The following is a 23,391-nucleotide window of genomic DNA, read 5'->3' on the forward strand; positions in this document are numbered from 1 at the left end:
GCTATTTTATAATGTTATTTTTCATAAATACACATGTATTCTAAATATTTTTCCTATTATCATATCATACTATGAGTATGAGTTTTTTATGACTTATTTGGAAATATCCGGTTACAATGTGTAAACCAGCAGCTTGCAGTAACTGGAGCCAACCAACACTTGGCTTACTGCAACAATGTTGCAAGCAGTAAATATGTCGTAGTATCATTTAGTTTTTTATGAAACTGCTCAGTGAACTACTTCTCTCGTTTTGCACAATGTACGTCACCAAAAGCTAGCTCATTTAGCTATTTTCCATACACAATTGTAATGTTATCTTACTAGTCGGGAAGAGAAAGAACAAGCAAGACCTTTTGTTGGTGCGAGTACATCCTGGAAAAAACCAGCTTTAGAGCGAGACGTCACTTACGACCCTTTTGGTGTAGTCTCTGCAATTATGTATTTTCAGTCTTGTACTTCAATAGTTATATGACAAAATTTAACTTTCTTGACGTGTACAACTATCAGTAAATTGACAAACATGTTTAATCCATGGAATCTACAGTCCCATGGTGGTCCAATGGAAGGGGCAGGACCGCCTGATCTGTGTAAATAAAGCAACTATCAAATTTCTTCCAACCAATTCTTTAACACAAAATAAATTGTGTAAAGTTTTGCAAAATACTCATCTGTGCTGCGGATATTCAAGAAGCAGACACTCATATTACTGTAACACACATGCATGTTTATTGCACATCAAACCAGTGGCCATGAGTTGGAAAATTACAAGTATGTGACTTGAATTACAATGTCTGGACATTTCATAGTCCCTCCCCCCCAGGTATGTAACAACACGCTAAATTAAAAACACGAAAGAAACAGGAAACAGAGTCCATAAAAATAGCGTGCTTTGAAATCCTGAATTCATTTACGTGCACACACCCCCCCACACACACACACGCACATGCACACACACACACACACACACACACACACACGATATGGAGTGTGAAATCCAGTCAGAACAGACTAGTTTCTACAATTTGCATGCTACAAATGATGTGTTCTTCAGTCCGTCAGGTAGCCTGTTCATATAAGAAAGAGAATATTCAATAGTTTGACAAAACAATCTTAACTCTTTAGTCCATTGACAAGCTATTTCCAGAGCTTTCCACATGGCTGGATGGAGTTTGCTCAGTTGTCATCCGTGTTTGAACTCCATCGGCTGATGAAAACTGTGAAATTCAGTGGAAAGCTCTGGAAAAAGACAGATATTGGGCAATGAGATAAGATGAATTACCTTAACCAAGGTAAAGAAATACTTTAATGCTCAAACATCCAATAAGTTATAAAGGCCAACTTTCTAAAGCTTTGCTGCAATGTTCATTTCACTCAAAAATACAAATTGAGCAAAGATATTGTGGTTGTTACAGCCTCATCAGTAATAGAGCTACAAACATTAATTCAGTCCTAAAGGTGACGCTAGAGGAAAGCATGAATGTACTCAGCAAATGTCACGGCGTTCTGACGGTCCGATCTAAAATAAGAGGATATTTGTCCCAAAGATGTCTCTAAACATCATTCAGCATCATCTTATGGGAACCAGGAATATCTATCTCAAATACACTAAACTACTGGATACTCTAGCGTCTGTTGTTAGCAACTTGTGATGTGAAATCAAACTTGGGATTCCCTTTGAAAGACTTACATTACACACAGCTATGACTCACACGTATTGCACTGCCACTGGTGAGGTAATAAAGACTTTCCATCATCTGTAGTTAGTTGCACACAATAAACATTAGTCATACAACATTCCACTTTCTCACAAGTTGCTGAGTCATTTCTTTGCCCCTGATGATTGTGACCTGTTCTCCTGAATACATGAGATCCATCAGCTTATCACAAATCACAGCAAACTGTAGAACTCTGCTTCCAAGAACTGTTGCAACACTTATTGTAATGGCATTATACAAATTACAGGCCAAGTAGGTCTACTACTATGGAGACAGTTTGAAATTCTTAGTAATTGGAGGATGCTCCAACTCTCCCTTTGCCCTTTTGACCTCATAAGGCAGTTTGCCTGACTTCCCCCCCGCATGCTGTGTGTGTTGAGAGGATGTTCTCCGTAAGGGAGCTGGAAGGCTGGGAGTCAAGTGGGTGTGTGGGAAACTAAGCACATTACATAATCACTGTGATCATGAAAATAAAGCAAACAAGACATAGAAACACCTGGAGACACAGTTATGTCATGTCGCTGTTGCATTGGAAGAATAAGTGATTCCTGCATGACTGCTAATTTGCGACACACTGCTCCTCTGTTTCAAATCATTCCAAACTCTCACAAAGTGTCATATGTAAGGCTAACAATCTCTGTCTGCAGACAGTTATCATGTTGTGCCTGTGTTGTTGCAACACTTCTTCAGGCTAACTTCACTTTGTAATCATCCTCATGAACCCCTTTATTGTTCGACTTGATGATACATGGAGATGTAGTCGAACTGCTCCTAATACAGGAAGAACATTTGTGTTACGTTTGTCCAAAAATATTTTAGAAGTTCACATTTAACTGTGAACTAAGCAGCTATAGCTCCAGAATATGAGTACAAGCTGTGTCATGTTGTCCTTGAAGAAAACATGATGACTCAGCATGGTCACTATATCACTATACAGCAGTCATTACACAAACCAACAGCAAGAGTCATTACACTATTAAGATGGTGATGACGATATGACTCATGATTTTCTGTATTTGAAAATTGTATCAGAAACTTCACAGTACAGCAACATACACAACATACAAATCCAGAATTATCATTCCATTTGAGTTGAAAGCCCTTCTCAGCAGCTGACTGATGTATTTGTATTGCTGAGTTTTAAGAACAGATGATGAAATAGTCACAGATTGTCACAGTTGGAGATTGTGAAGTTGAAAGTGGACCGGAGAGAAGAGGAAGCCAGCAGGTAGAATTCATCACATTTCATTATCCTGCAAAGGATCCTTCTGCTTTATTACACGTTGGGTACTTGTGGTCGACTCACCACTTTAACTCATCAATGCACTCAAGCAGGTGACATGGAACCACAGTGGTCTTGGGCTTGGTATACTACTATGGTAGTATGGTTATGTTCCAAGATTCTTCTCAATTCTCATTACAAATGTAAAGCAGAATCCCAAAGTTCCCATTGTACTTCAGCACTAGAAAGTAGTTTAGACAGTCTGGTGAAATTGTTGGACTTTTGGCAACTGTCTTTTTTCTTAGCCAGCTTGTGTTTCTTGCCCCATCAAACTCTGTTGTAGCCATGTCACTATGCTCCCAATTCTCAGCACTTACTTTGGTGAGGACAACATCATCATAATCGATACAAATGATGGCCCAAACTACAACAATAAGACCCAAGTCGTAATAAATCGGAATGATCTTTTAATGGATTATGTGATGTCTTTGAATGCCTCATAAATGCTTTGTGGTAAAAACACAAATGAAAGATTGAGAAGAATTAAGTTTCAGTTTTCACACAAAAACACTCAAACTGCTCTGTTAACAAAATGAGGGAGTGTAGTTGTAACTGTGGCCTCATCACACTCGCACACACATTACTGGACTAAGAGGGAGACTGTAATAATGACCCATGTGGCCACATCAAACAAAACTGTTGCTCACACAGTTACAAGCGCTTGTTGCAATTTCCTCCCATGAGTCATCTGTATTTATAGAAAATTTCCCAACAGACAGGGTTGCATAAGTGTTTAAGATCAAAATGCAAGTGTACTAAATGTGTGTGTGTATATGTATATGTGTGTGTGTGTGTGTGTGTGTGTGTGTGTGTGTGTGTGTCCTGTTGTTTGGTCCCTTAGCTCAGCAGTTCAAGGTAGGTGACAGGGACTTTTCCCTTTTGGTTCCCCCGTTCTCCAATCAACCAATCAGGATCCATTCCTGGTACGGTGTATACAGTAATGAGCTGGAGAAACAAAAAAACAGGACATTTTAAGAAACATTTCGTAAAAGATGTTTTACAAAAGTGAAGCTATTTAAACAAGAAAAAACAACAACAACTAATACCGAGGTCGTTTCCCAAGCAAAGGGAAACAGAAAGCAAAATAATGTAACGTCATGTGTTGATATTTGCATTATCTTCCGTTTTTTATGCTCCATATCTGCCTCCACTTCCTCTAAGGCCAAGGCAAAGAGCAGACAGGACAGGAAATAAAGATCACAAGCAATAACTCCAGGAAGTAGCATGGCTAGCGGTTTGACAACAGTATTGTGCTGATAATCCATAAGCTGATAATTATGCAACTTTTACCAAACACTTGATTGCCATTAACTCCTGTCATTGTCCTTCTATTCACTGCCAACCATGCAGCTTTCCTCCTGCTCTGCCTCTTGTATTATTTGCAGTTACTTGAATAAACAAAGATATAGTTTTCCTCAAATTGGAGGTCAATTCAGTTCTGTGTGAGACAAATAAGGCAGGATCACTTTCACGGACATTTCAAATTAAAAGCTTTGTCAGCAAATAACAGGATTCTGCTTCAAATAAAAGCCTGGTGACTTCCGGGTTGCAGAGTATGGAGTCAACACACAGTTTTCTAGCTCCTGCTAAAAACTTTTCATTTTAAATCCTATTTTTGCTTTTTACGAAGTTGATTATTTGATGTCAAGACTACAGCAAAAAATATGTCCAAGTCAAAGAAACAAGCTAGGACAGAGTTAGAGACAGCTTGCATTAGCAGTGTTGCTAGCATACATGACGGGCCTGTTTGAAGAGTGTAGAGCAGCGCTAACCACTGGTCAAGATCCAGGCTGTAGTCTCAGGTCTAGTGAGCAACGACAGACAGATTATGAAAACTAAAATGTGATAATAACAACAATGACAAAATTTTAACTATTAAACTTCTCCCAGAAACGGCCTCCGCCCCATAGGTCACTAAGCGAGTTGACTCCGTGCCTGGATAGACTCACAGCAGATAAGACATAATAACTGGGGGTCACTCAAATCAATTTAAGGCTGAGCCGACAAGATGTTATGACCCCACCTTTCTTGTTTTACGATGCATCTACACTCCTGAGGAGCACAGAGACACATCCAATGGTTACAGCAATATAGCTTTAATTCAATGACCTCTCCGAGCTAAGACAGCTCACACACAAAAAGAGAATAGCTCGCCTTGACTGGTCAGCTGTATTTATTCTTTGGCTAAACTTAAACTTATGATATAACTAACAAACAAAATAAGACATGGAGAATAAAGCACACCAGCAAGCCCAGCTAATTTGTAAAAAAGTGTTAACTAGACCATATAAAGTGGGGGACAAACTGGTCCTTTGTCCATAGTTATTTACTCACAGGTACCAGATTGTCCATATCAGCAAGTATGTAGTGTCACTAGTCATGCATCATCGCTTAGTAGATCACGAAAGAGTCTTCTGTGCACTGGAGAAGCTCTTCCCTAACTTCTCAATAAGGTTGGTAGCTTCACAAACAGACGGCAACCACCTCTTCTCGCTGCTGTGGAGAATGCTTGGAGCCCACTTTTATAACGTTCAGCCATGACATCCTATTTGACCCGCAGCTTCAGAACATCTGCACTGTAGTCCTCGGAAATTCAGAACTTGTAGCCACGTTCTTCCAAGTCTTCATACCCAACTGACTCAAATGAATCCCTTGAGGACATTTATCAGACTTCACACAGATCTCTCTGGAGACTCTAAAAGCTAGAACTTTACAACTACTCCCCAAAACCTGAAAACACACTTGGAAGTGTAAAGTCAGTGCAGTTCCCCTTTAAAGGTCCTGTAAACCAAATGGTCCTGTATAGATGTTTTCAAAGAATAAAGACTGTGGAACTTGTTTTCCATCTCTTACATTGAAGTTGTCCTGAAAAGAGATCACCTCAGGGCCGGTATGGACAGGTGGAAGAATCACAACTAGAGAGGTGGACTCAGTAGAATGTGAAGATCTCCACCAGGTGTCTGCAACCACCACTGCTGTAGTGTGTGATTAAAATGAATACAACCAGTGCTGTAAAGCGTCATCAAACAAACTTCATTCAAACTCAAAAACAAGTAACTTCATACAAGCACCAGGCTCCAAGTCATGTATAATACACCTCATACAATTGTGCCAAAACACAAAATCAAACTCTCCAAGTTTCTCTGGTCACAGAGTAGCAGATGGGGGTCAGAGATGCACTCAGCTGTGTTATTACTAGTGAAACCACTAGAGGAGCTGGATCATGCAGCCCCAACTGGACACCCAGAACATGATGCAATTTGCTGCAGAAAGGCGCATGCTCAGTCACACGCACACACACACACACACGACCTGTCCCCAGGCGTATAATAATTATTTCAAGATACATATGTGAATATTGTTTTGAGACACATTTGAAAAATGTGAACCTATCTCTTAATGAGTGTATGCGGGGAAAGGCCACAGCCCCTTCGGACCCTGCAATGAATAAGTAAATGGCGGCTTAAAACTTTTAATTTTAAAGATGGGTTGGTAGATGGGTTGGTCCACATGTGAGAAACTGAGGTATATATTTTCAGCCTAAATATGAGAAGCAGAAATGCTCAAAGTGTATATAGATTTTTAATATTCAATATTCTGTACTCTGTACCAGTCTCACAACTAAAAGTCTTCTAGCTGCTTTCTGTTCACGAGTAGGTCCAGCTCCTTATCTAACAGAGATGTGGGTGTGGGGTGAATCAGAATATCCTACTTTACCTCATCAGCCAAGAGGGACAGCTCGCTTACATCGTGGGCGTCGTAGTCATACAGGACCTTGGCCTTTCTCGTGCCTGTGACGGGGAGCTGCGTCTGCTCCATAGCCAGCGTGCTGGGCCTTTGGCTAGACTGCGAGGAGACTGTGGCCCCGGGAGATGATGGTCCAGACAGGAAAGCAGAGGAGACGGAGTCGGGACAGACCGCTGCAGTAGGGTGGGGGGCGCTGACGGCATTAGCACATCTGTGTGAACATTGGAGGACAAATGAAGGAGTTGAGTTGTTGAAGTGGAATTTCACGTATTTTAGGCTGTTACGGTAATCCTATAAAAACAGACAAAAATGGACTGTACTTGTATTTCTCTTTTCTAGTCTTCCGACCACTCAAAGCTCTTTAACACTACATGACATCATTCACCCATTCACACCCATTCATACACTGATGGGAGGGGCTACCATACAAGGTGCCACCTGCCCATCAGGACTAACTGACATTCAGACAACATTCATACACATTCATACACCGTAGGCACAGCTACAGGATTTGGGATTAAGCGTCTTGCCCAAGGACACATCAACATGGACTAGTGGAGCCGGCGGTCGAGCCGAGGATCCGCTTTAGCCAATGACATGCTTAAAAAAAGCCTCATGTTATTCCCTCTTCTCTTTTTCCACAATGGTGAAGACAATGGAGCTGTCTGACAGCATCAGAAGTGCTATTATCAACAAACACAAGACCTCTAAAGGGTACAAGGCCATCTTAAAATACCTTGGTATCCCTGTTTTAACAGTGCACAATGTTATTAAGAAGTTTGCAACTGTCAAGAACCTCCCTGGGCATGGGGGAAGAGGAAAATCAATGAGGAGTCTTTGTAGTTCGGTGCGAAGTGGGAAAGAAACCACCACGCAAAAATGTCCAAGGAGCTGAAGGCTGACCTTTAACAATCTAGAGTCATGGTTTGAAGACGGACCCTACGCCACAAACTATACCAAGAAGGGTTTAATGGGCGAAGGCCAAAGAAGACCCCACTGCTGTAACAAGGACATAAAAAGGAATGACTGATCTTTGCCAATGAGTACCTGGACAAACCACAACCCTTCTGGGCAAATGTTCTGTGGACAGACAAAACCAAAATAGAGCTTTTTGGCAAGGCACACTAGCGACTTTGTTTATAGACGACCAAATTAAGCTTCTAAAGAAAAGAACACCCTACCTACAGTTAAGCATGACATAACGTCATGGGGCTGCTTTGCTGCCTCTGGGGCTGGAGGCCTTGACCGTATTGAAGGAATCATGAAATCATAGGATTACCATGGGATTTTAGAGTGAAATGTGCTATCCAGCATGAGAAAACTTGGTTTGGGACAAAGATCATGAGTTCTCCAGCACGATACAGACCCAAAGCACATCTACAAGCACATATGAGATTAAATGGACTGTTTTAATCTAGCCAGCAATGAGTCCTGATCTCTATCCCATCCAAAATCTTTGGAGAGAGACAAAATCTGCCAATGGGGAAATAGTCCTGCAAAACTGCCTTTTGGAGGCAGTAATCATTGCCAAAGCGTGATCAACCAAATGTTAACAAAGGGTGTCTTTATTACTGGCCATGTCATATTTTCTGTTTGTTCTTGTTGAAAAATACAAAAAAATGTTAATTTACTTTGGACATTCTATTAAAATATACTGATGATACAAATGTGGTACATTTCCATTTATTTCTAAAGACATTTTAGAGGTAACAGAAAAATTCAACAGGGGGCATAGCCAAGGGTCAATCAGGAAAGTAACCTCCTTTGTTAGCATTACAATCAGTGCTCGAGGTTGGCTGATGTAGTACCAGCACGACTTCTACATTGCACTCCTTGGCGTGGGACTTTTTCTTGTGTACCAGCACGTCTCACAAGCTGTACTCTTTTCTACCCTCTCCATCAGGTTCTCTGGGTGATTTTGAATATAAATTTAATTTTATGAATGAAACATTATTGAAGAGTTTTCTGAATCTGCTCTTTTGATTTACAGAATAGCTAACTTTTCCAGAAGAATTAAATGTAATAGTCCAAAATTATAAAGTATAGTTTTCAGTCAAAAACCTTTTCTTGAGACAGGAACCCTAAACTCAACAGCTCCTTGCATCTTTTAGTGACTTTGAAATTCAGATTGTGTGTCTTTATCCTGCTGCTTAATGTTAGCGTCGTGACTGGGACACTGCTAATAAAACCTGAATGAATAGCTCACACCCTGTCTGGCTGGTGTTGATTCCAGGCTGTAGGCATCCCATAATATATTATAGAGCGATGCTATAGGCTACAAATAACACCAAAACAAGCCCTTTGAGTATAAACACTTTGTCAAAATGTAAATACACAAACACAGCACCTTAACACTAATATTATTGGAGTACTATAGGCCTACTATAGAAGATGCAAAGCCCAAGTATAATAATATATCAAGGAAATCACAAGTGATGACAGATACAAAAGGCTAAACATGCTTAAAGACAGAATAAATAAATAACAATATGTAAGAGATTGCAGAGGCCGGACGGTAAAAACACACCAAGGTGTGAATAAGGAGAGTACACTTATTTTTCAACTTCAAGCACTGATTGCAACCTGTTTTGCAACCAATGAGCTCCTATTTCAGAAGAAACTTGTTACAATATTCAAGAGTGAGTTTCCAATCCCAAAGAAGACAACCATCAAACTGGAGAGGGAAGGGTGCTTGAAGTGTGATTTTATGAAGGCTTAACAGGTTAATGGATGATTATAAACTAGGCTAGTTTAACTCGCTGGTGGCCATTTTATAGATTTAAATTGTATTCAGTATTTACCCATACATTGTCCCTCCCCTCTTTCCCTTTCATTTTCTATTTGGCTTTCAAATTAGAGAAGCCTTTCCCCACCCTGTTTGACAACATCACACATACAGTAGATTATGAATCCAGAGGGGAGTAGTAATGAGTTACACGTACTCAAGTAACGTTTTGGAGTAACTTGTACTTGACAGAGTAGTTTTAATGCAGCTTACATTTTACTCTTACTTGAGTAGATTTTACAATAAAATCTTTATTTGTACATTTGGATACATTCGTCTTGCTACTTTTACGTATTTATTATTTTACGCATGTATGATGCGTTTAGAGGCAGGTGCTCAGCTCAGCGCTGTGGTCTGGCTTTGTGAGACTAGCTGGTCCCAGGTCTGCTGGTGCTGTTATCCTCCACATGACTCTCTGTTCAAAGCATTTACTGTCTATAAGAAGCGGACTGCAGTTTTGAAGCCTTAAGTTAGAAATTTTGGCAGTCGCCATCTTGGATTTTTGCAACCAGTGAACAGAAATGACCATATTTGGACTGTGGAGGAGTGACGTAGAGACACCGGACACAGCTCCAGTAACAAAAAAGACCCGCCCTAAAGCATCCCCTGCTTTATGGTCTGTGTGACTCTAAATGGACCATAATGTACTAAATGAACATCATGCTGTATTGAAGAAGACTTGAAACTAGAGATTGAGACCATAAACTCATGTTTACAATGTTTACTGAGGTAATAAATCAAGAGAGAAGTAGAGTCATTTTCTCATAGACTTCTATACAACCAGAGGAGAATGCAAGTTTAGGACACTTTTCAGACTTTTAAATATAACTTTGATTCAGTTCTGGAATTGTTTTGAATAAAATATTTTTTTTCATTATTCACTGTCATATAATTTGATAGTTAAGTCTTGTATTTTTCCAGATACAAATCTTACATTTTCAGATCTTGTTTTTTTCGGTTTCAAATCGTTTTTTTCAGTTTTAGATGTTTTTTCAGATTCATGGCCTTGATCTGGCGCGGGGTGTGTGGCATCAACTGAGAGGGGCGTGTAATCATGAGTGGCAGCATAACAAAGAAGGCTGAGGACCTTCCTCAACCACGTTGCCTTCAGGAAATGTAGGTACCGCGAGAATTATGACTCAATGCTTTCTATACACCATTTCTTTTTTTCAAATGATCAAAACTATTGGCCTGGATTTGGCTCCATACATTGAAATTATGTTATATTTACACCGAAGTTCAAACCAAGTACGCCTCGTTTTAATGGCTGCAATGTCAACATCATTTCAATCACATCTCAGAAAAGACACAACACAAGCATTTTCTATGCTTAGAATCATGACACTGACAGTGTGTCATGATACAATTCACCGTCAGAACGCGGCTTTTTCATTTCATTTGCATTAATATCTCACCTCTAGGCTACATCCATACTACTACGTTTCTATTTGGAAGCAGATTTGTCAAATAGAAACGATCTCCGTCCACACGGGCGTTTCAGCATCATTTTAGAATTGATCTGCATCCACATGGCAACCTTCGAAGACGGGCAGCACGTGACCATTAACGTACACTGGGCATGCACGTGACGGTGTAAACAGGAAGTGGATTGGTTGCTTAGTTTAAAAAAAATACAGAGTAATAAAGTAGTCTTTAATAATGAAATGTTGTATTTGATACTTAAGATCTTCCTCTAAAATATTCCTCTATAAACTCAAACAGACACATTTCGTGGAAAGTTTTAGAAGTTTTATTTTTCAGGCTTAGTTACAGTGCTGCGGGTCTATCTCTATCTCTCTCTCTCACATTAAATTTACTTTAAAATCAACACTTGCACATAAACATTTACTGGATTATGGTCCATAAATGTGGTCAACACACGTCTCTCACTCTATTCTGCTCGTGCAGGAAAGCTTAGCAGATCGCTAACAGTAGATCCGTGAAATAAAGACCATGGAATCCGTAGAAGAGTTTCAAGACTTTAGTGTGAATCTTTCTTATTTGTAAAACTGTGGAAACACAATATGAAATATGGCTATTGTGATGGCTACTTTTCCACTATGACTTATCTGTTTTTTACTGTCTGACCACTCAGTGTTTTGGCCCTTTTTGTATTAACAAAGTTAATCAATGTCAGACATGGTCAGCGAGGGTCCTCTCAGGTTGAGTAATATTGGATGTGTGTCTTAACCTCCTCCACCCCGCAAGGACGCCGGCGTCCTCGCGGGGTTCAGGCACCCTGAAAAAGTTGTCCGGAAAATGGATTTATTGTTTGCTAAATATTGTGGAATTAAATTTTTATTTACCGGATTAAACAGCAACGTATGGGCAACACTATCATATAAGTCACTTTTTACACACTCCAAACACAACTATAGACTACTATTATAAGCATCTAGAAAACGTGTCATAAAAGGACGAATTTGTGGCCATAAATCGCCATCATATTTAACTGCAATAGCATCCGACACAGAACGCATAAATACCTTCGGTTTTTCTCTCCGTGAAACCAGTACAAAGCTGTGAGTGGACAAAGGCATCAGGGCAGTGGTCTTCACCGGAAAAAATCCTTGGTTTTGGACAGGTTTTATGAAATATTGCTCTCAAAATGATTCCTAACAGCTGTATTTGGATGTATTGAATAATATGAGTGATAAAAAAGTGAAATATATAGTTATATAGTATATAAAAGTACAATGTAAGAGCTGCAACAACTGGTTCGAAAATGACGACCTCGCGTGACCCCTCTGTACTAAAGCCTCTTATTCTTCACTTTATCCCAGCCAACCTTTATTCAACAACTACTGATCGGTTGTGCTATGATTTGGGAGAGTTTGAGCCAGCCAGCTGCATTATTTCAAAAACATAATATCAATAAGTGCTTTTTTTCAGGCGAACCTGAATATTTCCAATTTGAGCTGTGTAATATCTTCATGCACTATATTAACCAGCAACATATACACAATATTACCCATCTGAACAATCTCACCAGTGTTGTGATCTGATTATAGCATCAACAATTATTAAAATAGACCTTGTAGTTACAGAACTGTGGTCTCCTTAGTATGGGTATCATTTTCGAGCAGAGGGCTACAAATAGGTCTAGGGGCTTAAGAGGAATCAGGGGCATGATACTATCAACTTAGATAGGGGGCTGAATGGGAATGCAATCAGTGGACCAATCAGTGATTAACCATTCAATGGTTAGTCAGTGAATGATCACTGTTGTCTGGATATCCTAGTGATGAACTCCTCCTATCCCGCCATGTGCTCAAGGCCTTTATAAGTCGTACACAACCAACACTCTGGGTGCCTTCCTCCTTCAGACCGCATTGTGGTCTGTATGACGATTGAACCTTCTCTACACAGGGAATAAAGACTCTAAGGACAAACTTCTTTTCTCAATGTTTCTTGATTTCAGTATCATAGGACTCACTCGGTACTATTGAATAGTTTTTTTCCACCACAAACTTGGCGTTGTGAGTAGGGTCCTTTGAAAGGTCGTCAGGAACCAACGGCGGACGTGAACTGATCATCCAGAAGGATTTCTCCTTCTACCTCTACCTCCACAAAGACCTGGAAGGAGAAAGCACCAATCCCCGTCGGCTCGATCATCTTCACTAGGATTGGAGGACCTGATTGAGTCCAGATAAACTTCTAAACATCCGGTGAGATACTGAAATTTTCGAAAATTGTTCCTGAAAGACCGTTTATTAAAAATGAAATTGGGATTTAAAGTTATGCTTAGTTAGGAAATAGAAAAGATTGTCAATATTCATATTAATGTTTTTGTTAGCATTGACAGGCTTTTGTGGATATTTTTTGACCTCATTTCATAAAATGCTGTTGTTCATGAAAATTTGGGTAAAATCAGTATCTTAATATAGAATACTACCTTGTAAGGGGATTCAAAATATTGCTGGGTAAGTCAAGGTTTGTACTTATGGCAGAAGCAAAGGAAAAGTAAAGGGTTAGAGGAAGAGTCCGTGAGGATAAATGTGTCCAAAGTAACAGCTTTGACTTTGATTGTGCCATAAACGAAAAAAAGAAAAAGAAAAAAAAAGACTAAGTGTACACTGACTGTGCATCACTATGGGTGCACAGAAAAGTAAAAAACAGGTTCCTCTGCCTGATGGGCCCATTGTAATTTTGATGAAGAACAAGTAGCTATGGTGCAATGAGTTGTCAACATCTGAGTAAATGGGTTAATAAATATGGCTTTCCTCAAGGAGGATCATTTAGCATAAATCAGATTAAAAGATTACAGACAGAATTAGAGCAAATAGAGGGTGAAATCAGGAAGAAAAAGAAAATAAAGGTCAAACGGTTGGAAATGATAGAAAGTCACAAAAGAAGTTTGAAAACATGGAAGGATGAAGCCGAAAGTAGGGAAAGAAAGAAAGTGTGTAAAATGATGCCTAAAGTAGATACAAGTGAGAAAGAAGCAGATAAAGCTTCTCAGAAATCGTCTTCTCTCTATCCCTCACTGCACAGGGTGGATCCTGATCTTGACGCATGCCCTCCCCCACCTCCACCGTATGTGGCCCCTCCACCCGGTCCAGCAGCACAGCAAGGTCCACCCATAGTCATGGCAGACCCACCCACACCAAGACAGCCTGACTTCAACCCATCTCCAACCAGCACTCCTGCCAGCAGCCTCACGACCACGATCTCCTCCGTCGCCCACTTCATGCAGCAGGCCGCACATGCCTTGTCCCAACCAGACATCCCAGATAAGTCACATGAGGACCTGGAGACAACTGGAGGGGAAGTGACAGGTACTTACCACCACCCATATGACACCAGAAGTGGACGAGGACCAAGCTCATTCCCGATGGTCTAAGTAGCAGGTCCCAATGGAGCAATGATGGTCCATAGACTCTCCCCATTGTAACACACCTGATAAACAAGGCCCATGATATTGTGTTTGTGCATGCAATCTTTATGTCTCCAGTCCCATGGCTCTGACTCCGATTATGAAAACATGTTTTATCAGTGCCTGAATGATCCTCTCCAGTGTTTTGCTCTGTTTTTGGCCCCGAAAGAAAAGTGCTGTTTTCGGTGACATTGACCCCTGCACAACAGCGTGTGTTCCTGGTTGACGATTCCTACCCACACATTGAATAGTTTTTTCCACCACACTTTACAAACTGTCCGTATACACATACATGAATACAATACAACAATCCATGATATAGCCATCATGTAACATGTCCGACTAGCTAGCTTCTAAGCTAATTTTAACATTACCGCCAATGGAGAAATGCTAACCGCGATCAGCATTTAATACAACACCAATGTTATACTGAAAGAGCGAATAGAATATATCTACGTACATCTTTTCATGCTTCATAAAGAAATACTTACAGACTAAGGTCTCTCAAGGCTACCAAACGGAAGAAGTAAAACGTTAATGCAGCGTGTATTCTCATTAGAATCTAAAAACAACGAGGCACTAACTACGGCAAGAGAGGAGGGATAAATATGAGCATGAAAATGTCATTTTTTTCTAAACACATCAGTTTCCTACCGTCCACACTCAAACGCAACCCCGGAGTTTTCAAACACCTCCGTTTAGGGTGCTCCATACTCCTGCGTAGTGTGGCCGCTCAGTGTAAACGTAGCAAAACATATGTTTCCAAACGTAAACAGAGTAGTATGGACATGACCTAAGCCTCTGCATTTTTGTATTAGGGGCCCCACCAGAGGGCGCTGTCACACAGACAAAGAATAGGCTTTTCTCTATGTCAGACACAATAATGGCAAACTCAACTTTGTCTACTTCATAACATTTTTCATAATATTCTGAATGACATCGCTTCTCTAGAAACATATTGCTTTGTAGTGTGTGTACATTTGTCTCTGTGCCTGATGCTGTTTGCCCATTTCTGCTTGGTGGGGAAACGGCAGAACTGGCCTTACTGCACTTGTAGCTCTGGACCGACAAACTATTTGTGCATGTGTGCACGTTCAACGTGAACTTTTAGATTGTGAGTGGGGCCTGATGGCCAGGGCCACTAGAAGCATCCCATTGTTTGATTTTAATGATGCAAGGGTGTACATGTCTTGCTAGCTAGCTGAAGAGGGACTGATATTGTACTTTCTTTAATGTTACAACAGTAGTGATGACTCGTGTGGATTATTTAACTACAGTACAATTTAGCACTTTACCCCCCGAGCAAAAATGAATAAAACGTTTGGGACCACATCAACCGGATGACTAAATCATATGTCAAGAAGGAAAGGATCAAAAAAAGACAATTCAACCACAAGTGGTTCAAAGGGAAAACTTGGCTAACTGCTAGCATATCATCAAAAGCCCTCCATGTCTTCTTATCAAAGAGGAAACTGTCTGGACAGCAAGTGGATTTAAAGACTCGAAACATCTTTCAGAAAGGCTGGTAAAACAAGCGGATAATGTCATCAAGTTAGGCTTACTGGGAACAACCAACGTTGCCTCTCAGCTTGACGGAGCGTACAGATGTGGCATTGAACAATACAACTGTCAGACTGAAGAAATAAGGTATGTTCTTGGCAGAATTATAACCTGTATAAAACTTTGTGGAAAGTGTGAAATTGAAATTTTGTCATCACTGCAGTTGATACATTGGTCACAGCAATCCCTCTCTCACTAGCGGGCTTGGCTGTGAGAGTATGGTTCAATGTGATACATCTATGGTATGTTTGGATTGCGTCATCACATTTTCTTGTATGAATATTGTGTTGCCCCACCAGAATCTTCATACCATACGCTCACTACGCAAGTCGAGTAGGTCCCCGCAAATTATGAAAGGACCCCGCCTCCCCCTTGTGTCACAGCGTTTGTCAAGGTTTGCAACTTTAATGAGAAGAGGAAGTGAAAAGAGAAACGAAATATCATGAGAGTGAATTGCGGGAATCAGGCAATCAGGTGTGTGTTCTCTCCTTTCCAAGTTTGATGACAGCAAATAACAGAACTGTAAAGTTGCTGTGTGAGCTTTCATCACAACTCTCTCTAGTCTGTCTTGCTAACCGAGCTGTCAGAGCATCTCTTGGTCTGTCTTTATTTTGCTGGCTTGCCAGTCACTTCCAGGGCTCTTCTGACTTTGTGTCTGATAAAAGAGAGCGTGAAATACTAACCATTACATTTGATTAACACCAACAGCCAACAGTGTTTATTTACTGCAGCTTCAGAGAGCTGCGTCACGCGGAACACAATGAAACTCCAGCAGCAGCCTCTGTAGCTACCAGTCCGGACACTATGGGCATGATGGCCCTCCTCATAGGAGCACATGCTTTTAAAACATGACAATGCTTATCCAGTCTCACAGTCGGGTTTAGTTACAACTCTGGACTCATGCAAAATGGAAAGCAAAGGATTGACAGTAACCAGGTTGATGAGTTGGGCATACTGCAGGGCAATGTGGATGCATGCACATCTCTTAGTAAAGAATAACCATGAAGAAGCCTACTCAGGCCATAGTACAAATAGTATAAATGTATAAAAGGAAATCAGGGAGAGACAGTTTGAATGGGCCCAATAAAATGAAAAATAGTATTGTTATATATAATTTAAAGATTTTATGCTTAAGTTTGTCAGCAGAGGAGATGCTGGATCATCAGACTGAGGTGATCCACATCCAGCAGAGTCGAATCTAAGTGTTACATTTGAATATTTTTGACATGTTATATTTTCGACAATTTCTTATTAATTGTGAACACAAATTTTCACTCATCTTAAGACTATCGAGAATTAAAAATATTCTATTCAATAAATGTTAATACCTCATTCTGCTCGTATAGACCAGTGGTGGGCCGTCAGGGCCAGCAAGGCCTTCTCTGCTGGCCTAAACAGAATCACAAAGTTATAGCTATTTTATAATTTAATAATTGTTCTTAAATACACTACATGTATTATAATTTATAAAAATATTTTCCCCATTATCCCCCTTATGTTCTCATTGCACAGCTATTGTCTTCCTCAGTTGCTCTGCTTCCAGTGCAGCTTGTTTTAAGGAGAGCTTTTTTTTTTATGGGAGGTGAAGAGCTAAATGTGGTGCACAAAATGAAATATTTGGGTCACATCATCAGGAATGACCTAAGTGATGATGACGATGTGCAGCGGCAGTGTTGCAAATTGTATGCTCAAGCTAATATGCTGGCACGTAAATTTCATATGTGTACAGATGAGGTTAAAACAGCTCTCCTCAGAGCTTACTGTACTCACTGTATACAGCCCACCTGTGGTGCAGCTACAGTAAAGCCAAAATGAAAACGATTCAGGTGGCATTTAATGACGGTTTTAGAATCTTGCTCAAGCTTCCAAGATGGACAAATGCAAGTCATATGTTTGTGAGTCGTAATGTTCCCACCTTCCATGCTGTGTTGAGGAATCTTATTTACAAATTTAAATGTCGGTTAAATGACTCAGAAAATGTAATTATAAAAGCCTTAACTGATCCAACACAAAGTGACACAAGATATTCTTCTTGTTTCTGGAAACATTGGAACAAATGTCTGTATGTTTTTAACAACGAGTGACTTTTTTAACTGCAATGATTACACCTGTGTCTTGGTGTCCTCGTATTGTATTGTATTTTATATATTGTTGTTGTATTTATGTTTTTTTTTAATTTTGATACTATATGGACTCATGAGTCCGAAATAAAAGTTGATTATCCAATCAGATCTCACCTCTGTGTCTCTAGGTAAGAACAGAGGCAGAGGCCTGCAGACTCACAAGTGCATCCATGTGCAGTTTAAGTGAATGGGGACGATATTGTTGATTGTCATAGTGTTCAACCAATCAGATCTTTAGTTTGACATGTTGGGCGTATTCTTTGACGTGTCAGAGCCTTCTAGCTGGCCTACAAGTACGTGATTGGTCAGTGGGCTAGCGTGACATGTTGGGCGGTGACAATCCCAAAATCTGCTGCCTCTGTCGAGCGGATATTTTCAGCCTCAAACGCATTAAAACGTATTCAAGAAATACAACTGGGGAGACTCGACTGTCTTCACTGGCGTCCATGAATGGAGAAGGACTTCTTACTGGAACTAAAACACACGGATGTACTGAACAACCGTGAGATTAAACTATTTGTAATGAAAAAAAGGAGGAAAGCAGCTTTGGTAAGTGAAGTGCTTTTGTGTTTTTACATCTGCAGTAACGTTACTACTGTGTTCATTTGTCTATGGTGTCGTTTTTATGATATGGTTAATATTGTTCACTCTGATGTGAATAATATCTGAATGGACCGTGCTCTTGAGTCTGTGGCGGAATGCGTGTTTTAGCACCGCAGTTTTGCTGAATTGATTTTGAGCATTGTCCGTTAATGATGCAGCATCCCGTCCTGCATGTATTCATGTATCTGCACTCTGCAGTTAGTGTATTTGTAGGTGTTGAGCTTCATGAGCTTCATTTTTACACGAAGCAGAATTCAGCTTAGGGCCCCAGAGAGGTCGGGCCGGCCTGGAATCCAACATGGCATAGACTTCAACATCTTCATATCTGTTGGTCAAGGTTGGTCCCGACACCAGCTAATCAACTCACTACTGGTGTACTAGTGTACCACAGAAGACCATGGTGAACTGTGGGATACCACAGTATAAGAAGAAGTGGCCATTCATCGTGGATTAAGGTGTACTGTATGTTGGCATTTTTCAGACATGAGACAGACGTGAGATTGGACAGACCGAGAATGATCAATCTGTCCATGTCTGGCACCTGTACTCTAGATAGATGTTGCCTTCAATCGCGATATAAGAATGAGCCTTCGTGACAATTCTTGACAAAGAGCGGCGTTATCTGTTCATGCAAAAATAAATCAAAGACCGCATTGAGCAACTGGAAATAGTGAAAGAATGAAGAGAGGGGGCTATATAAACTCTGTGGCACCAGTGTGGAGTAAAACTCATGTTTTATCTAAAACATTTTGAAAGCTCATTTATCCTTTCAAGTCCCATTACCCTTGGACCTGAGTGACTGAGCTATCCTTATCTAATCTACCTCTTTCAGGCACATGTTAAAGATGAAGCTACCAACAGCAGTGAATCCTCACTTGCTGAGCTCCCTCTGAAGGTCCTGCATGTAGTGATGACACTGGGCGTAGTAAGTGGCTTGAGCCTCTGCAAAATCCTGCAGACATCGCAGGTGGTTGAGCTGAGGAGAGAAAGCAAAAGATGAAGTCAGTGTGAGTGGAATCCCCAGCAGAACATGAAACATACATACAGTCTATACACCAAAGATTATAATCAGATCGCTTATCCTTTTCTGGGTCACGGGGGGCTGGAGCCGACATTGGGTGAAGGCAGGGTTCACCCTGGACAGGTCTCCAGACTATCGCAGGTCTGACATCCAGTCACACTCACATTCACACCTATGGGCAAGTTAGAGTCATCAATGAACCATCAATGAACCTTAGCTGCATGTCTTTGGACTGTGGGAGGAAGCTGGAGAGAATCCATGCTGAACATGCAAACTTCACACAGAAGGGCCCGGGGCCGCTCAGTGCTAACTACTATTACAATGCTTTCCTTATTTCAGTCAAAAGCTCATCATGAATACAACTAAGACTCCTTCATTCACCACGTGTATAATGGTTGTGTGTCATACATCGCAGTGTATCCAGCACAGCCTGGAATGACATGTGCCTCCTTGCATGTGAATTATAGTGAAAGTGTTCCTTTAAAGCTCCAGCTATTTTCATGTGTCACTTTATTGGTGGCTGACAGGCGAGTGCACAAAACAATGCAAGCCGATTCGCTTTCTGCTGAAGAGGTAGCTGAGAAGATCCATACCATTCTCACACTTATCCTTTAAATATCAGGCTAAAGCCAGCCCGTTAGCTTAGCAAAAAACAGCTGGAAACAGCTAGTAGGGTTCTATCCAAAAGCAACAAAATCCACCTACCATCACTTCTAAAGCTCAATAATTAACATGTTATATCCTCTTTACTTAATCTGTACCAAGACCAACAAGCAGTTAAGGATTTAGGAGTATTGTTTTACCTGCAATTGGTAACTTCAAAGAGTTTTCACTGGTTGCCTGGAAGCTGCTCAGAGCCAAGAAATGGTTGGGCAGGAGTTATACTGATCTCCCCACCCCTCAGAACATTTTGTCACAATTCATCACTAACCAAAACTAACTATATAGTTATTATATATTATTTGATGTAAATTGTTTGAGTTAAAGTTAGACCCAACATGGTATAAATACCGGTTCAAAGTCATCTTTTGAGTGCCAAGAATTCTGGTGGGGAATTACTAATTTCTTCATTTATTTATATCGATCAGCCTAAAAGTTATCAAAATGAAATAAATATCAGGTCTAAAAATACTGGGATTTGCATATAATATAGTCCTCATATGTTACTTTTCTTGTTTTGTAAATTGAGGCTTCATAGTAGTGATCATGCCTTTGTGAATTATGTGGTTTGGGTTCATGGACGGCGAGCGAACACCTAACACTCAAGCCAGACAGGATCATGATCTTTTTTCTCTCCTTTTCCTTGAAAGGGCAGCGCTGTCAACGCGGTAATGGTACAACTTTGTGTGTTTGCTCGAGTTGACCTTGGCGCAATTAATGTGCACCATTTACTTCCTCCCCACGGAAACGCTCATTCATCCTTTGGAGCATGCATGTGTTCAGTAAATCTGTGCATCATGTCGGACAAACAAAAAACAATGATTCATGTCTTCATCGCTGCTGTGGACATTCTGGAGACGAACAGAGTCAGTCACTCACATGCGTGCTGCTGATGCCCTCCAGCAGCAGCCTGGTCACCTCAGCTTGTCGGTCAAACTCTGTCTGAGCGACACGGAGCTCGTGCTCTGCCTGCAGGTGGAAATGACGGGACAGGAAGGAAGCATTAAAAGGGCTGCATTTAGACACACACTGCATCTCCTCAAGTGAAGGTACTTACTTTGTCCACTTCCTCACTCAGCAGCTGAGAGATCAGCATGAGAACAGAAAGAAGCAGTCATGAACCATTCTCAGACTCAAACGTGAAATGTTTTAGACACCGTTTCAGATTGAAACACAGACAAAGCTTATAGATCCTACGAGGGGAGCTGAATCTAAATGGATCTGCAGAAACTGGGTTTAGTTAGTCCGTCTCTGTTACCAACCTGAAACTACCCAGCTGAACCACAGAGGCACCAACTTTAAATCAAACAGTCAGAAATAGAGTTTATTTAATCTAATTAATTAAATCTAATTAAATCAATATCATTTAATGAATTCTTCATATCAGTATTATCATATCATATCAACAGTTTCTCATACATCTGTATGATCCTAACATTATGCAGTGACACCTCGGCCATTTGTACTATATATTTAAATATATAACTAATTAAGATATCATTGACTTCACTTCAAATTTGGTTACTAGGATATTTTGGATTTTGCATAATAAATCTCTGAAGTGTCAGCATTAACTAAAAGCTGAACTCTTCAACCAACAGCAGTGGTTCTGCTCACACAATCATATATCTGACAGCTGTCCTTCCAGGTGCAATCGAGTGTCACAAAATGAACATCAGACAGCAGGTTCAACTAATGAAACCTCCTCTGAGCATCAATGTGCAGCAGCAGCATGAGCAGTGGGTTTATTAGACAACGAAACATCGGAAAAGGAAGTTCCAATGGATCTATCAAGTGATTTTCCTTCCTGTAGTTCAGTTTTTCCATCTTATAGAAAAGAACCAAACATGAACCAAATAGAAAGCAAAGAGCAGTGAGTGAGCCGCATACCTGCTCCGTTTATTCAGAACTGTCCCACAACATACACCTTTAGCTTTTGTCGGTGCTGCAGTGGCCGGAACAATCAACAGCTCCATCTCTACTTCTTCTACTTTTTAAATGATGGGATCTGTGGTCGGGATGCATTGAATGTTTAAGCTCCACCGTGGTTGATCATTTAGCAAATGATGGTCAATTTGGAAAATGGTAATATTGTTGAAAGGATATTATATCTTTAAAAAACAAGAATGTGTGTGATTAGAGGTGCCAAATGAAGACAGAACCAGATTGAAGTATTTCTGCCTCACTCAAGGTCCAGCTACTTGTGTTTGTGTGTGACAGCTGCTGCTGTCGGCCTGCAGGCTCAACTGAACTGGACCTTCCTCTCCATTCTACAGCTGCACACTGATGAATGGTTGCTGCATTGCGCCCTCCTGTGTTAAACATGTGTTATTATGAGAAAGCATCTTTGTCATTGTATAATATTTTGTGCAAGAATATTACTGTATACATTTTAGAAATGACATAAACTTGGGTAGAGCAGGTCGACCTTTAACCACAAGGTTGGTGGATCAATCCCCGACTCCAGCTGTGAACCCCGGGCGCTTTACAGCAACCCACTGCCCCTAAAGCTGAGGCTGCAGCCGTAGTCTGACCACATTAATATTACTAATTAAAATTTGTACCCCTGTGTTTACCAGCAGTTTAGAAAAACCACAAATTGGCAAAGTGGCCATGAATTGTTATCAGGCAGGGCAAAGTGGGGAGTCTACCACACAACACACACTAAATCACTGGAGACTGACCACTGACTACCACAACTCATTGCACTGTTGCTGACAAACGTTTATGTGTACAACCTCTCTCTGCTGTGACACGCTGGGATCCGTCTCCACATCCCAGCTCTCCCAGCCACTCTGCAGCTGGAAGTCAACAAGCCTACAAAGCTCATTTAAGCCAACGTATTGTTCTGTCTGTCTCTCTGATAGAGCACATGGAAAGGCCTGTTGCTCTGTTATTGCAAAGCTTAGCTGTGTTTAAGGTCCAAGACGGGTTTAAACTTGTGTTGTCTGGAACTAAATCAACTTAATAATTCCTAAAAGTACAATTTTGAGGTACTTTCATGTTCTGCTTTTTAGTA

At 40.6% G+C, this 23,391-nt stretch overlaps 1 protein-coding gene across 1 annotated transcript in view; it reads right to left on the minus strand.

Moving 5' to 3' along the window:
- Positions 1 to 1,306: 1,306 nt before the first annotated feature.
- The window catches only part of LOC116398966 (endophilin-B2-like), a 70,574-nt gene continuing 48,489 nt past the window's right edge, over positions 1,307 to 23,391 (minus strand). The window contains exons 8-12 of the mRNA XM_031875749.1: positions 21,430 to 21,453; positions 21,252 to 21,341; positions 19,567 to 19,667; positions 6,715 to 6,955; positions 1,307 to 3,942 (exon numbers count right to left, since the gene is read on the minus strand). Coding sequence (XP_031731609.1) covers positions 3,835 to 3,942; positions 6,715 to 6,955; positions 19,567 to 19,667; positions 21,252 to 21,341; positions 21,430 to 21,453 — 564 coding nt within the window. The 3' untranslated portion in view covers positions 1,307 to 3,834. The remainder of the gene's footprint in view (positions 3,943 to 6,714; positions 6,956 to 19,566; positions 19,668 to 21,251; positions 21,342 to 21,429; positions 21,454 to 23,391) is intronic.

Source organism: Anarrhichthys ocellatus, unplaced genomic scaffold, assembly GCF_004355925.1.
Source record: "Anarrhichthys ocellatus isolate YVR2014 unplaced genomic scaffold, GSC_Weel_1.0 scaffold95, whole genome shotgun sequence".
Classification (NCBI taxonomy): Eukaryota; Metazoa; Chordata; class Actinopteri; order Perciformes; family Anarhichadidae; genus Anarrhichthys; species Anarrhichthys ocellatus.